General features: G+C 37.5%; 1 protein-coding gene across 2 annotated transcripts in view; it reads right to left on the reverse strand.

Moving 5' to 3' along the window:
• Positions 1-15986, reverse strand: part of FAM114A2 (family with sequence similarity 114 member A2) — a 36213-nt gene that overhangs the window by 11029 nt on the left and 9198 nt on the right. For both annotated transcript variants that reach the window (XM_067732353.1, XM_067732354.1), the window contains exons 7-12: positions 15573-15731; positions 14625-14748; positions 11010-11089; positions 5516-5638; positions 4890-5029; positions 1850-1922 (exon numbers count right to left, since the gene is read on the reverse strand). In XM_067732353.1, coding sequence (XP_067588454.1) covers positions 1850-1922; positions 4890-5029; positions 5516-5638; positions 11010-11089; positions 14625-14748; positions 15573-15731 — 699 coding nt within the window. The remainder of the gene's footprint in view (positions 1-1849; positions 1923-4889; positions 5030-5515; positions 5639-11009; positions 11090-14624; positions 14749-15572; positions 15732-15986) is intronic.

Here is a 15986-nt window from a genome sequence, read left to right on the forward strand (position 1 = left end):
AAAAACTTTAGCTTTAATTACAACTCTCCTACTGGTTGGCAACTGCAAAATATGAGAGTTGCCATAGTCTAAGTAAGGCGCTGCCCCTTTAAACTAGAATCCAACTTTGGGATTTTTATCTTATCAAGGTCTACATTCTCAGTACAGGTCTTGAGAGCGAGCAGCACAAAATATACTGAAGACTGTATAAAAAAGAACAACGAGTTGCAAAATTCAGTTAGACATAGACAAACTGATCCTAAAATTCATATGGAAATGCATAGGGCCCCCAATAGACAAAAAAATCTTGAAAAAGAAGAAGAAAGTTGGAAGACTTACACTTCTTGATTTCAAAACTTACTACAAAGCTACAGAAATCAAGACAGTATGGCACTGGCATAGGATACCACAGATCAATGGAACTGAAATAAGAGCCCAGAAACAAATCCCTATGACTATGGTCCATTGATTTTAGACAAAAAGGGCCAAGACAATTCAACAAGGAGAAACTTTTCAACAAATGGTGCTGGGACAACTGGATAGCCACATGAAAAAAAAAATGTTGGGTCCCTACCTCACACCATACACAAAAATTAACTCAAAATATATAATAGATGTAAACATAAGAGCTGCAACATAAGACTCTTAGAAAAAAACATGAATAAATCCTCATGATCTTGGGTGAGGCAATGATTCTTTAGATACAATACCAAAAGAACAAGTGATAAAAGAGAATATTGACAAGTTGGACTCTATCACTATTCACTATCAAGAAAGTGAAAGGACTGCCCATGGACTGGGAGAAAATATGTGCATACCATATATCTGGTAAGGAACTTGTATCCAGAGAAAATAAAGAACTTCTATAACTCAATAATAAATAGTAAATAATAAAAAGACAAATAATTAAAATCAGAATAAATTATAAAATAAAAAACCAAATTTATAAAATAATAATAAAAAGACAACCCAATTTAAAAATAGGCAAAGGACTGGAAAAGACACTTCTCTATAGAAGACATACAAATGGCTAACAAGCATGTGAAAAGATGCTCAACATCATCAGCCATCAGGGAAATGCAAATAAAACCCATAATGAGATAACACTTCATACCTACTAGGTCTGGTAAAAGTTTAAAAAACAAAAACAAAAACACAAAACCAGACAATAGCAAGTGTCAACAAGGATGTGGAGAAATTGGAACTCTCATACATTGCTGGCAGGGGTGTAAAATGGTGCAACTACTTTGGAAAACAGTCTGACAGTTCCTTAATGGTCCATATTACCCATATGACCCAGAAATTCCACTCCTAGCTATCCACCCAAGAGAAATAAAAACATACATGCATGCTCATAGTAACATTATTCATTACAACCAAGAAGAGTAAACAATCCAAATGTCTATCAATTGATGAATAGATAAATGTGGTATATATCCATATGATAGAATGTTATTAGGTAATAAAAGGAAATACTGATACAATGTGGATGAACGTCAAAAACATTATGCTAAGTGAAAGAAAACAGACACAAAATACCATAATATTGTATGATCCCATTTATATTAGATGCCCAGAATAGGCAAATCTATAGACAGAAAGTAGATTAGTGTTGCTTAAGGCTAGAAGAATGTGGAGGGGAAGGGAATGGTAAGTGACTGCCAATGGTATGAGGTTTTCTGGGAGATGATGAAAACGATCTAAAATTAGATTTTGGTGACTGTTGCATGGCTCTGTAAATATATTAAAAACCATTGAAACGTACACTTAAATGGGAAAAATTTTATGATATGTAAACTATATCTTAATAAACCTGTTCTAAAAATAAAACAAAACAGACATTAGCCCAATAAAAATCATGAATTCTTACCCCAGCAGTTGTTAGGCAGGTGGTGAACTCTTTAGACAGAGAGGACAACTCTTTACACAACACAACTGTCATCCTAGGAAAGAAGGGAAAAAAGGAGAAACAGGTCCTAGGTCCCCATATATGTTCCAACAGGTCCTAGGTCCCCATATATGTTCAACTACATATATGGGGACCCATGTTATAGGAGGAGAAGGTTCAGTCCTTAGAGAAATACTTTTCTACAAAATTCTCTAGAAAATACTATGCTTTCAAATTAAATCAAAGGAAATAACTAAGATACATTTTAAGGAGACAAGGTCGTACTTAAAAGATCCTACATTCCATTTAGAAATATAGTTAAATTAAATATTTATTCATTCATTCGACAAATACTTACTGAAAGGCTTCTATGTACCAGGTACTTCTGAGCACTGGGGATATATTAGTAAACAAGCAAAGCACCAGTTTTCATGAATACTAACTTACTTGCTGATTGACAGGGATACTATAAATATAGAAAGAGATGGATGTTTGTATATGTTTATAGTTATATATGTATACATTTATACACACACAAAAGTATACATATATTTATATATATAATATGTACTAGATGGTGATATGAAAGCAAGTAAAGAATTCGAAAATGTAACAGGGAAATGCAAATCAAAGCCACATGAGGCAGCAACATGGATGGACCTACAGATCGTCATACTGAGTGAAGTAAGTCAGACACAGAATGACAAATATCATATAATATTGCTTATATGTGGAATCTTAAAAAAAAAGAGTAAAAATGAACTTATTTACAAAACAGAAGTAGAGTCATGGATGTAGAAAACAAACTTATGGCTACCAGGGGATGTGGAGCGGGGGGGTGGTGGGGGTGAAGCGATAAACTGGGAGGTTGGGACTGGTGAATACACACTACTATATATAAAATAGATAACTAATAATAATCTGCTGTATAGCACAGGAAACTCTACTCAATACTCTGCAATAGCCTACATGGGAAAATAATCTCCAAAAAAAAGAATGGATGTATGTATATGTACAACTGATTTACTTTGCTGTACAGCTGAAACTAGCACAACATTGTAAATCAACTATACACCAATAAAAATTTAAAAAACAAACAAAAAACCACACGAGATATCATCTCACACCTGTCAGAATGGCTATCAACAAAAAGAACACAAATAACAAATGTTGGTGAGGATATGGAAAAAAGGGAACGCTTGTACACTGTTGGTGGGAATGTAAATTGGTGCAGCCATTGTGAAAAGTAGTATGGAGGTTTCTCAAAAAACTAAAAATAGAACTACCATATGACCCAGGAATTCCACTCCTGGGTATATATCAAAAAAACAAAAACACTAATTTGAAAAGATACATGCACTCCAATGTTCACAGCAGCATTATTCACAATCGCCAAGATATGGAAGTAACCTAAGTGTCCATCAACAGATGAATGGATAAAGAAAATGTGGTATATATACACAATGGAATACTACTCAGCCATAAAAGAGAACGAAATTTTGCCATCTGCAGCAACATGGACGGACTTGGAGGGCATTTATGCTAAGTGAAATAAGTCAGACAGAGAAAGACAAATACTGTATGAAATCACTTATATGAGGAATCTAAAAAAATACAACAAACTAGTGAGTATACCAAAAAAGAAGCAGACTCACAGATATGGAGAACAAACTAGTGGTTACCAGTGGGGAGAGGGAGGGAGGGGCAATATAGGGGTGGGGAAGTGAGAGGTACAAACTACTGGGTGTAAGACAAGCAAGCTCAAGGATGGGGAATATAGCCAATATTTTGTAATAACAACATGGGGAATATAACCAATATTTTGTAATAACTGTGAATGGAAGGTAACCTTCAAAAATTTTATAAGACTTTTTTTTATTAAAAAATAAATTAAAAAACAAAATAAAAATCCTACCCTTGAGGAGGTTAAACTGATCAATGTAATAGTGAATTAGAGTTAGAGAAAAGAAAAAAAGAATGAGAAAATGGTAGAAGATAGTATTAGATAGGGTGGTGAAAAAGGACCCTCTAAGAAGTAAAGGAAATTCAGTGAAGGAAAGAGCCATGACTGGAAGAGCATTCCATGCAGTGGAAATAGCTAGTTTTCCAAAGAATAGTCTGCTTTGGAATTGTGAATCCCTCATCCTAAGGATGTTTAAGACAAAACTAGGCCCCTCCTTACGGGATGTTGTAGAGGGGCAGTGAAACCGTAGGTGAAGAAATGGCTGAGAGAACATCAAAGGCCCCTCCTTACGGGATGTTGTAGAGGGGCAGTGAAACCGTAGGTGAAGAAATGGCCGAGAGAACATCAATGTCCGAGATAACATCATGTTTTTTCCTCCAATGAAAATTCTCATTATTTAATTAGGAGATTTATTTAGAAAACAGTAGGGGTTTTTTTCCTCCTGTGACTACCTACATTCTATCATTTTTCAAATTTTTGTTCAAAACCAGCAATATACTGGAAAAATACGGTTTGAAACTTAGATAGACCTGGGTTTAAATCCCAGTCTGCACAACCGGGGCATAATTTACTTAACTTCTCTTATGTTTGTGTTTCCTCATTTTTAAAGCTGGACTGATTATTTATCTTGAGGGTTGTTTTTAAAGATTAGAAATGAAACACATAAATCCCTTAGCATGGCACCTGGCATATAATTAGCACTCAATAACCAACAACTGTTATTAAGAACTGAGGTTATTAGAACTATTTTCTGTTTTCACTTATGCAAAATTCTACTTCAATTAAGGTCAGTGATCTGAAAAAAAAAAACTAGTTTTCCGAGTATGAGTTGGTTAATAAAAAAGGGCAGATTTATAATATAGATTTATGGCTCAATGAAAATAAACAACACCCTTGGCTACTTATTAACTAAAACCCAAAATGAACAAACCTCTAAGATGTGAATGGTGCAATGTGAACAGCATCTTACTGAGAGGAAAGTTTCTAAAACTTTGGAAAGAAACTGAGAAAGCTCTTTCAGCAAACTGTATCATTTAGAGGGATACTCATTACACTTACTGGGAAAGGGCTCTGCTCCTTTCTATGGCTGTTACTTCCTGCTTCCTGCCATGCAGAACCAGAGCCGCTGTTTTGTGAAACAGTTCAATTGAGCAGGCAGTCAGTTCTGCTAGGCTCCTGATTGCAAATGCATGGATATCCTGGACAGAAAAACAAAACAAAGCATAACAACACAGAGCATTGTTTTTTTTAATACAAGAGGAAATGACACCACCCTGCTTCTCCCATACTGAAGTATACAATATCTTGAAAGCAACAGAGACTAATAGCTGCCCTTCAATAAACCTCCTTTTCTTCCATAGTAGCTATATAATTTTATAACTGGGCTCATAGCTATAAAAACAGAGGCTCCCCTGAAGTCAGGTGTGACCATGTGACTAAGTTTTAGCCAAAAGATTTGAATAAAAAGTGTCATGTGCAGCTTCTGGGAACCTTCTCATGACGCCACATACATGCACCCTTTGTCTCTTTTTCTTCACTCCTTGCATCCTATAGTCTAGAACTAAGATGTTGCGATCTTGGATCACAAGGTAGAAATTATGGATAGCAGTACAACAAAATAGGTGCTTACATCCCTAATTGCGATACCACATTGAAAAAAAAAAAGCCTTAGTTGTTTTCATTACCTCTATTGAATTGTTATTGATTTGCTCAATTTTTTCTGCTTCCAACTGTTTTTTTCCTTCTTCCTTCTCTTCTAATGGTTTGGCCAGAGATGTCCTGATCCATTCACAGGCTGTATTTCTTGCCTAAATAAGAAAAAGATTATAGTTGGCCCTCCATCTACACAGCTTGCACATCTTCAGATTCAACCAACCACAGTTTGAAAATATTCGGAAAAAAAAAAAAAATCCAAAAAGTTCCAAAAAGCAAAACCTAAATTTGCCAAGTGCTGGCAACTTAAATAGCATTTACATTGTATGTACAACTATTTGCACAGCATTTACACTGTATTAGGTATTATAAGCAATCAAAAGGTGATTTAACATATACCAGAGGATGTATGTAGGTTATATGCAAATACCACACCATTTTATATCAGGGACTTGAGCATCCCTCAATTTTGGTATCAACAGGGGGCCTTGGAACCAGGATACCTCTGAGGATATCAAGGGATGACTGTACAGTCCATCAGCAATTCGATTCAGCTCACCAAGATTACTGTGCACCCACCAGGAACATTTTAGCATCATGGAAGTCAGTGTTCTTGTTCTCACCCAAACAAACATACCATCTAGCTTTTCAGTACTTAACTTACTAGATCTCCTTACAACACTTAACATTTGTGACCACACATTCCCTCTAATCCTTTGGCTTTTTTTAAGCTGAGGTGTAGCTTACACACAGTAAAGTGTGCAAATCTTCAAAGCATGACAGGTTACATGTGTATATGCCTGTGTAACTGTGACCCAGATCAGGATACAGAACTTTCCCATCACTCTAGGAAGTCCCCCATACCCCTTCTTAGTCCCAAATAGCAGCCTTGGCTCTCTACTTATCTCACCCTACTCCCTCCCCTCTCCATCGATCCTATTTCAGTAATTTTAACTATTCCCTACCTGCTGCTGACTCCTGAATCCTTATTTCCAGCACTAACTTCTGAAAACAACATATTCCAACTCCCTTCTGGACATACGCATCAGGATATTCTATAGGCATCTGTCTCACATATAACATGTGCAAAATTTAAATTCATCATCTTTCTCTCCCTGTCCCTAAATTTTTCATCCTCTCTTATTCCCTTGAGCTTTAGAAGAACCACCATATACCAGTCATCCAAGCCCAAATACACGAGCCATCCTAGATTCTTCCTTTCCAATCACCAAGATAGTCTGATTTTACCCTACGTATTTCTCCACTTTGCTCTTCCTCTCTATTACCACCATTTAAGTTCAAATCTACTCTATGGCAAGAGCACTCTGATTGGTCTCCCTGCTTCTGATATGGCTCCTCTTAAATCCATCTTCCATAATGGTACCAGTGATCTATCTAAGCCCATAGCTGATCACTCTGCTTTTCTTCAATGGCTCTCCATCCACTAGATCATGCTCTTTGACATGATCTAAAAAATGCCCATGACCTACTCTACCTACTTCTCTAGCTTCATCTCTTACCACTTCCCACTTTATGATCTGGTAATAATGACCTGTAATATGCCTGTTCTTTATTCATGGTATTCCCTTAGTCCAAAGTGTCATTTCCATTTTTTTTTCCCCTAAATCAAGGCAACTCAATTTTTTTTCAATCCTCCACCCAAACACTGTCTGCTCCAAGTAACTTTCAAAGGCATCCCAGGAGATTGGGCACTTCAACAACCCTTTTCTGTACGTCCACAGTCCCCTAAGTACACCTTCAACTTAGTACTTACCAAAATACACTGGAATTAACTATGTGTTATCTCCTAAATAAACTACATTATTACAGAACAGGGGTGGTATCTTATTTGGATTAGTGCACCCAGATGTTCCCTATAGCATTGAGAGATATCTACTGTTTTTACCTAGTTGGCATATATATCTCCTTTCTTTTGGTAGTAAGTTCTAGATTTTTCTCAGTTCATGTGGTTTGGATGGGGTTACTTTCATCCTCTGACTCCAAGGGTTGGCAAATGATTCAGGTTTAGCTACCAAGAAATTAATCCCCCTGGGATTAATTTAATTAATTAATTAATTTAATTAATTAAAACCAGCTGGGATTTTAAGAACTGATAAAGCACAGAGTCAGCCTTGAAGAAATTTAAGTTTTAGAATGGGAGGTAAGAGACACACATTTAAAAACAAACAAACAGGGGCTTCCCTGGTGGCGCAGTGGTTGACAGTCCGCCTGCCAATGCAGGGGACGCGGGTTCGTGCCCTGGTCCGGGAAGGTCCCACATGCTGCAGAGCAGCTGGGCCCGTGAGCCATGGCCGCTGAGCCTGCGCGTCCGGAGCCTGTGCTCCGCAACGGGAGAGGCCACAACAGTGAGAGGCCCGCGTACCGCAAAACAAAACAAAACAAACAAACAAAAAGCAATGATAATTTTATGAAAATACATTTGCATACAGTTAAGTGAATAAAGTGCTGAAGAATACATATATTAATAGTATGTTAACTTTTATATAAGAAGGAGATAAGAAAATATATCTGCTTGTCTTTAAAATATATCTGCTTATCTAAAAAAGAAACACAGGAAGGATATGCTGGAAAACAAGAAAGTTTAATATCTAAAAGGAGAGGGGAGAGTGAAGTGGGTGGGAATTGAGAGGAAGTGACACTTCTGAATATATTTTTTGTACAGTTTTGACTTTTAGTTTTTGAAAACATATTAATACTCTATATAGTTTTGAAAACATATTAATACTCTAATAGTTTTGAAAACATATTAATACTCTATATATTCAAAGATGAAATTAAATTAACATGGGGAGACAATAAATATATCATAAATTTTTTTATAGTTTGGTTTTATAGTAGTATAGGCAAAGCAAGGGAAACATTTCAGATGCATTACAGGACTAGGGAAATTAGGAAATGCAGTAATGTTGTTGGGAGACAGAATTCTTACTATGAAAAAGAGATACAAATGTATAATGGGGAGAGGCAAGGAAGAACCTGTAAGAATGGACTGAAACTGGACTTATCAGTGTGAACTCATGATCTCTAAAATATGTATGTGAGCATATACATGGACACACACACACACACACACACACACACACACACACACAGGTGCACGTATGTGTACTTGAATACATTTCCTAGGCCAACAGGGCCTAGAAGCAAAGATACCCCAAGCGATGAGCACACCTAGCATCCAGGTTTTGTCCTGTAATATCAAAAAGGAACCATGGCTCCTTGAAGAAAAGGTTCATTCTGGAGAGAAATATGGAAGGTACAAGATCTCGTTATGCCAGAAAATAAGGAAATATTCAAATAGCGCGGGCATGTCACACAGGATTTGAACAGCAAAATAATTAAGGACAGTAATGAATTACAAACCAATGGGGGAAAAAATAGAAACCCATGAGACCATATCAATAACAAACAGATAATAAAGAGATAAGGGGAGAAGGGAGAGCTCTTAATTATAAGTAGAATGCCGAGAGCTCACTGGTAAATGTGGAGCATGTACTGGGATTGAAACAAATCATCATTCAGCAACCATCACAGTAAAGACTGGTGCAGCAAGAATCATGAATAGTTGCTAAATCTAGGATGCTAAATCATGAGGAGCAGGATATTTGTATGGTCTTAAAATGTCTCCCCACAGAAAGCTCATTAGCAGCAAAGGAACAAAATCATAACTATACAGTGAGAAATCAGACAACACATCACCAATAAGGGACAAATGGACATCGTGTGCCTCTAGATATGGTACCCTGTGCAGGATACAACATCACTTACAAGAATGCATAACCTGATTTTAATCATGAGAAAACAACAGACAACACTCAAATGAGGAATACTCTACCTTTATAAAGGGGGAAGGGGCTTGTATTTCTCAAAAATGTCAAAATCATAAAAGACAAAGAAAAGCTAAGGAACTCTTCCAGATTAAAAGAGACTAAAACAAACAAAAAAACAAAACAAAGCAAATATAGATTAAAAGAGACAAAGTACGTGACAACTAAATACAATTCGCAATCATGTACTGGCTCCAACATTAGAGGAAAAAGTTGGATATGAAGGACATTATCAGATCAATTGACAAAACTGGAATGTGGACAACAGATTAAATAAAGTATGGTATCAATGTTAAATTTATTGCAGTTGATAATTTGTGTGGTTATAGAAGGGAATATCCATATTCTTAGGAGATACATATTGAAATATTTAGGAGTACAGGGCTATAATGCTTACATTTTACTCTCAAAAAATAGTCCCAGGGACTTCCCTGGTGGTCCAGTGGTTAAGACACCACACTTCCAGTGCGGGAGGGCATGGGTTCTATCCGTGGTTGGGGAACTGAAGATCCCGCATGCCACACGGTATGGCCAAAAAAAAAAAAAAAAAAGTCCCAATAATAGTAATAACTTGTGTGTGTGTGTCTATGGGGGAGGTGGAGAGGAAGGGATAGGAAGAGGGAAAGAGAACATATTTGCAAGCACAAATGATGAAGCAAATGCAGTGAAATGCTAATAGATGTATCTGCATAAAAGCTATATGAATGTTGTTTGTACTTTTTTTGCAACTTTTTTCTAAGTTTGCTATTACTTCCAAAACAAAAAACACTATAACACAAGCTAGAAAGTGCCATAAAGTGCTACAGACAAGATGAGGGAGAGGAGCTGCTGACGAAAGGTTCTGAAAAGCTTTCTTGGAGAATGCAGTGTTTTTAATGGGCATGGGAGAGCGGGGTAACTTCCCTGAAGCATCCTATTCCTTACCGTGGGGTACGCAAGAGGTGACTCTGATGACTATACAATGGCTATCAGCTCTCCCTGGCCAGGAAGCAATGTGTGCTGCTGCTAACCGATCCTAAGATATTTCTCGAGAAGAGGGTGAAGAGGCAGCAAGCAGCCCAAGACCCAAAGAATACTGTCCCAAGAGCTGGCACTGGTGTATATGCTAGGCGGGTACTACCCTGGAAACAGTATCTCCCGACCCACTCTGAGCTTTGACTGAGGACAGCTCAGGCATCACTACCAAAGACCAAGGTTCAGGCCATGGACTCTCTCATTTCCACAAGCTAAGTGGTCATTATCTGAGTTACTGGGCTCTGGGAAATGGCAAACTCCAGCTACCTAAAGGCAGGGGCCACATCCCATCATCTCAGAATCACTCAGAGCCCTGAGAACAGTGAGCCCTCAATAGAGCACTAGCCCATTGGTATCATGATGGCTGATGAGTGCTGCCAACTTTAACTGACCAATGCTATGGCCTAACTTAAGCTTTCAGACAAGCAAAGCATTCCAAATGGAAACAGGTGAGGATGGCAGATGTGTTGGGGGGCTGGGGGTAAGGGGGTGCAGTGTGAGTTTAGCACACTAACCTGCGAGACCAAGAGGGAGACAGGAGGTATGGAACTCAGAATATACCTTCGGTTTTGGTGACATCCTTACCAGGAATTTACAACCTTACATTCTTTATCCACTAAATATATATGTAAAAAATTGAAAATCAGCAAGAAGGAAAACTTACCCTAGTAAGCTTCTCTGGTTTGGAGGAGACATGCAGCTGGGAAAATACCTCTGTTATCTCTTTGGTAAAGTCTTCATCCCCTAGAAAAACAAGTCCCACATAAAACACTGCAGAAAGACTGGTGAGGATCATTGCAGGGAGAGAGAAGAGGAATGATAGTAGCAGCTGTAGCAGTAAAAACAGCAGAAGCAAATTATATGAGCAAGGTGCTTTAGTGCTTACAGAATCCTTTTATGTATATTTTACTGATGAATTCTTCCAATAGGCTTCTAAAAAAAATGCGTCATTATCCCATTTTCGAGATGAAGAAACTAGGGCTTGAAGAGGTTAATTTATATCCCCAAATCTCATAACAAATAAGGAGTCAAACCTTGGGCTTCCCACCCCCAGTCCACAGCCTATGCTCTTTGGATTACATCCTAGAAGTATGAATGGAAAAGTGATGAAAGCAGAGTACTAAGTGGGTAAGAGGCATGTGCTTCCAAAGAAATGGAATTTAAGCTGGGACATAAAAAACAAGTACAAGTTAGCCAGGAGAATGGAAGAGCTTCAGGCAGAGAAAACAAGTACAAAGATCCAGAGGTGAAAGAAAGCGTGGCAAGAAGTTTAACATGGTTGGGAGTGTCCTAATGGAAGAAAGAGAAGAGGGGTAGAATGAAGCTAGGAAAGTAAGCAGGATCCAGGTAATAAAGGGCATCATAAACCATGGTGAAGAATTCAAACTTTTATTAAGAGAATGAGGAGCTGCTGAATAGTCTTATACAGAGACAGGTAAGTCCAATTAAAATTTTAGAAAGATCACTTTAGCTCCTGGTGGGAATGAAATAAAAAGAGAAACATGAAGGGAGGCAGGAAGCCTGAGGCAATATTCCAGGATCCAGATAAGAATAAGGGTAGGTAATAAGAAAGGAAGAGGATTCCAGAATGTTGGAAGGATAGTAAGGAAGCTTTGGAATAAGCTTGATGAGCGATGATGTGGAACATGGAATACTTAATACCTGAGAAACATGCAAACAGGTGAGTCAAGATCAAAAACAATCAACACATCCAAACAAATGACAGGAAATGGCTCTTTTCCTCTCTATTCATCTAAATCCTATCCAATCTCCTCTTTGAAGCCCAGCCCAAGTTTTCTCTCCACCAAAGAGTACAGAGAGAAATCCTGTACACAGAAATCTCTTAGCACTTACAATCTATGTGAGTATTTCTTAGACACCAGTTCATGGTTACCAAGGCAAATTACTACTGCTTCATACATGCTTTCTCCCCAGAATCCTTAGGAAAAAAAATCTGTCTTGGTTCTTCTCTCTCCATCTGCTCTTCTGTCCTCTCTTGGCATTCAAGGCAGAGAATTCAAAGGGTTTAGTGATCCCAGGTATAACATAGTTTGGGAAAAGCCGATCTCACTAAATGATACAACTGTGACCTATATAACTCATGTAAACAACTCCTAAATCATATTCTACTAAAAACCTGACTCTCAGGAAGGCATTTTGCTTTCCCAGTTAAGCTCTAAATTATGTGAGACACGGGATGGATCTGAATCCAAGTGGGATGCAAGCACCTCAAAGGGTTCACAAAAAATTGAGTGCAGGAGGAAAAAAATGCAACTTTTACTTGTAGTCATTTATCTCATTCTTCAAGAAGTACTTTTTTAGGATGTACTTTAGAATGTAAATAATATATTACTATGGTAGTATATGTGTATAATTTATACACATTCAAATATACACATATTGGGTCTAAGTGCTCAAAAACCTTTTACTGCTAAGCATTGATCAAAAAATGTTTGCATTTGCAACATGTATAGACCTGGAGGGTATTATGCTTAGAGAAATAAGTCAGATAGAGAAAGACAAAAACTATGTTATCACTTATATGTGGAACCTAAAAAACAAAACAAATTAATATTTTAAAAAATAATAAGGTAAAATAAAATACAGGGGGAAAAAATGGAGATCCTTGTCGTGTACTCCCCAGAGACTTGAGCATAAAAAGCAGTTGCTGCATTAGAATAAAGCATGTAAGGATGGAAGGGAGACAGGGTTAGTGCTTTGGAGGGACTCAGCAGAGAGGCTGGCACCTCAAGCAGGAAGTCTCCTAAAAAAGTGAAGGCATTGAGTATATAAGATAGAGGGACAAGGGCTAAGGATGCTGATAGAAACTGAAGATGATCAACATCACCAGAACTAGGTTCTGTGGTTTTCTCTCCCCTCTGCTACCACTTTTTTAAAAAAAACTTCATTGAGATATAATTAAATACCAAGGTCAGTGTTGCATTCTCAACCAAAATCACTGCGGAGGGCCATTGGGAAGGGTGGCATGCAGCACTCCAGTGCTATCTTTGCAGAATCCTGATCTCAGGCGAACAGGGAATAAAAATATTATAGACACAAATCCATCTGTTTAGAAATTCCCTTAGAGTCCTCTGAATGGTATTTAAAGATCAGGATTTCTGATCACTATGTGAAGCCAGATGTCAACTAAATTAAACAAATCCTATTAGGCACTATGTACAAATAACCTTAATTAAGTTCATAAATAACCAGGGATTGTCACACCAGGGCTTAGTTAAGAACAATGGAGCAACTTAAGCAAATCAAAATTAATTTATAGGTTTCCTGCTAAGTGAGACTTTGAAAATGCAGATCTTTATTTATTTACTTATGCCATCCTAATAATGAAAATAATAGCCACCATTTGTTGAGTGTTTACTATGAGCCACACATTAAACATAATATTTCATTTAGTCCTTATAACAAACTGAGAGGAATTAGCTACCTCTACTCACAGTTGAGGAACCAGACACTCAGGGTTAAGTAATTTCACAAAGTTGCATGGCTTAATAAATGGCAGATCTTGATTTAGAACTCAGGTCTAACTCCAAAACCCATCCTTTTATCCACCATGCTTATTGCCTTCTCAATACCTCAAGACAGCTTTAAAAACTCATATTCAAAGACCATTTCATATCAGGACTCTTTTACATAGAGTAAGATACCATTTAGCAAGATATTACATAACCAGACAATTGGTTTCAGAAGATGTGGTATATATACACAGAAGGGACTACTACTCAGCCATAAAAAGAATGAAATATTGCCATTTGCACCAACATGGATGGACCTAGAGATTATCATACTAAGTGAAGTCAGAGAGGCAAACACAAATACTGTATGATAGCACTTTTATGTGGAATCTTAAAAAAAATAGTACAAATGAATCTATATACAAAACAGAAACAGACTCACAGACACAGAAAACAAACTTATGGTTACCAAAGGGGGAAGGGGAAGGGGGGATAAATTAGGAATATGGGATTAACAGATACAAACTAGTATACATAAAACAGATAAGCAACAAGGATTTACTGTATAGCACAGGGAATTATATTCAATATCTTGTAATAATGTATAATGGAAAACAATCTGAAAAATATATGTATATAATTGAATTACTTTGCTATACACCTGAAACTAACACAATACTGTGAATCAACTACACTTCAATTTTAAAAAAAAGAGTTAATGTAATTGGAGAGATTTATTTCAAGGACAATCACTGCATATAAACACACTACATCCCTCCCACTCAGATGCTGGATTTCCATGTTACCTTTCTTCTCTTCCTCCTCTTCCTCACAGAACTCTGCTAGGGAAAATGCTTCTTTGAGTTGCTCCAATTCACATTTTAGAGTCTCCAATTCTTCTCCACTTAGAGAATTAAGAATAGATTTCACCTGAATTGATATAAAATAGTAAGTGGGAGTATGAGAGAAAAAGAAAAACATTCTCAAATGAAGAGGCTTTGGATCATATTAAAATTAAAAGTATGAGTTCACAAGCTCTTCCTCAAGTACCTTAATACAAGAGGCAGGTCATCAAAGAAAGGTACGGAGAATTGTGCTTCCAAAAATAATATAAGCCAGAAATGTCTGGAAATTATTAGTGCTTAACAACAGCTTAGAAATTAGGAGGAAATGGAATAGTCTTGAATCAATTAAATGCTAACAGGTAACTGTATCCGAACTGGCAGCTTAAACCAAAGAAACTTATAAAAAGAAAAAAAAAAGAACAAGATGAAGGAAAAATAATAGATATGCTATCAAGACCTCTTTGTTAACCTGTCCTTTTTTTTTTTTTTTTTTTTTTTTTGCGGTACGCGGGCCTCTCACTGGCGTGGCCTCTCCCGTTGCGGAGCACAGGCTCTCAGCGACCATGGCTCACAGGCCCAGCCGCTCTGCGGCATGTGGGATCTTCCCGGACCGGGGCACGAATATGTGTCCCCTGCATCATCAGGCGGACTCCCATCCACTGCGCCACCAGGGAAGCCCAATCTGTCCATTTTTTGTTTAAATTTAGAGAAACAACACTTGACTCATTCTATTTCTAGCAATTAGTTCAAAAATTAGTTTTTTTGTTTATTTTGGTACAGTATTTTCAGAGAGTCTCAAGCCTCTACCTGACATACATTTCATCCTCCAACTGCACAAAAGGAAAAGAAACTATGCAGTGTGCTTCTGCTTAAAGACTACTCCAGCTGAAATTTTTGGTTTGGAATTACCTTTATTTCACTTTCTCGGGAGAGCATCTCCAGAGCTTCTAGATGTGAAAGGCCTTGAAATTCATCAAAGAGTAGCCCATAATGAGTTTTCTTGTCCGTTTCCATGGTAACCTCATTGGTGGTCCATAGCTCTTCTTTCTCCTTCGCCTCTCTTAAAACCTGAAAGAGATCAAGGCATTACACTGCAACAAGTAACAAGAGCTTAAGGGTGAGTTCTGAAAGTCAAGGGAAGCAAACTGAGACGGGTAACACTGCCCTTTCATTCTTGGAATTGTGATTCAAATCGGATAGGCTCAGGAGCTGCAGGGAAAATATAATCACATAATTTGCTCCTAGACAGGGTAAATAACACCCCAGGAACCAGGTGTTTCTCTGACAGTGGTTTAACCATTAATCTAATAACAACCCTGAAAG

Source organism: Pseudorca crassidens, chromosome 3 (genome assembly GCF_039906515.1).
Source record: "Pseudorca crassidens isolate mPseCra1 chromosome 3, mPseCra1.hap1, whole genome shotgun sequence".
In the NCBI taxonomy this organism is placed as follows: domain Eukaryota; kingdom Metazoa; phylum Chordata; class Mammalia; order Artiodactyla; family Delphinidae; genus Pseudorca; species Pseudorca crassidens.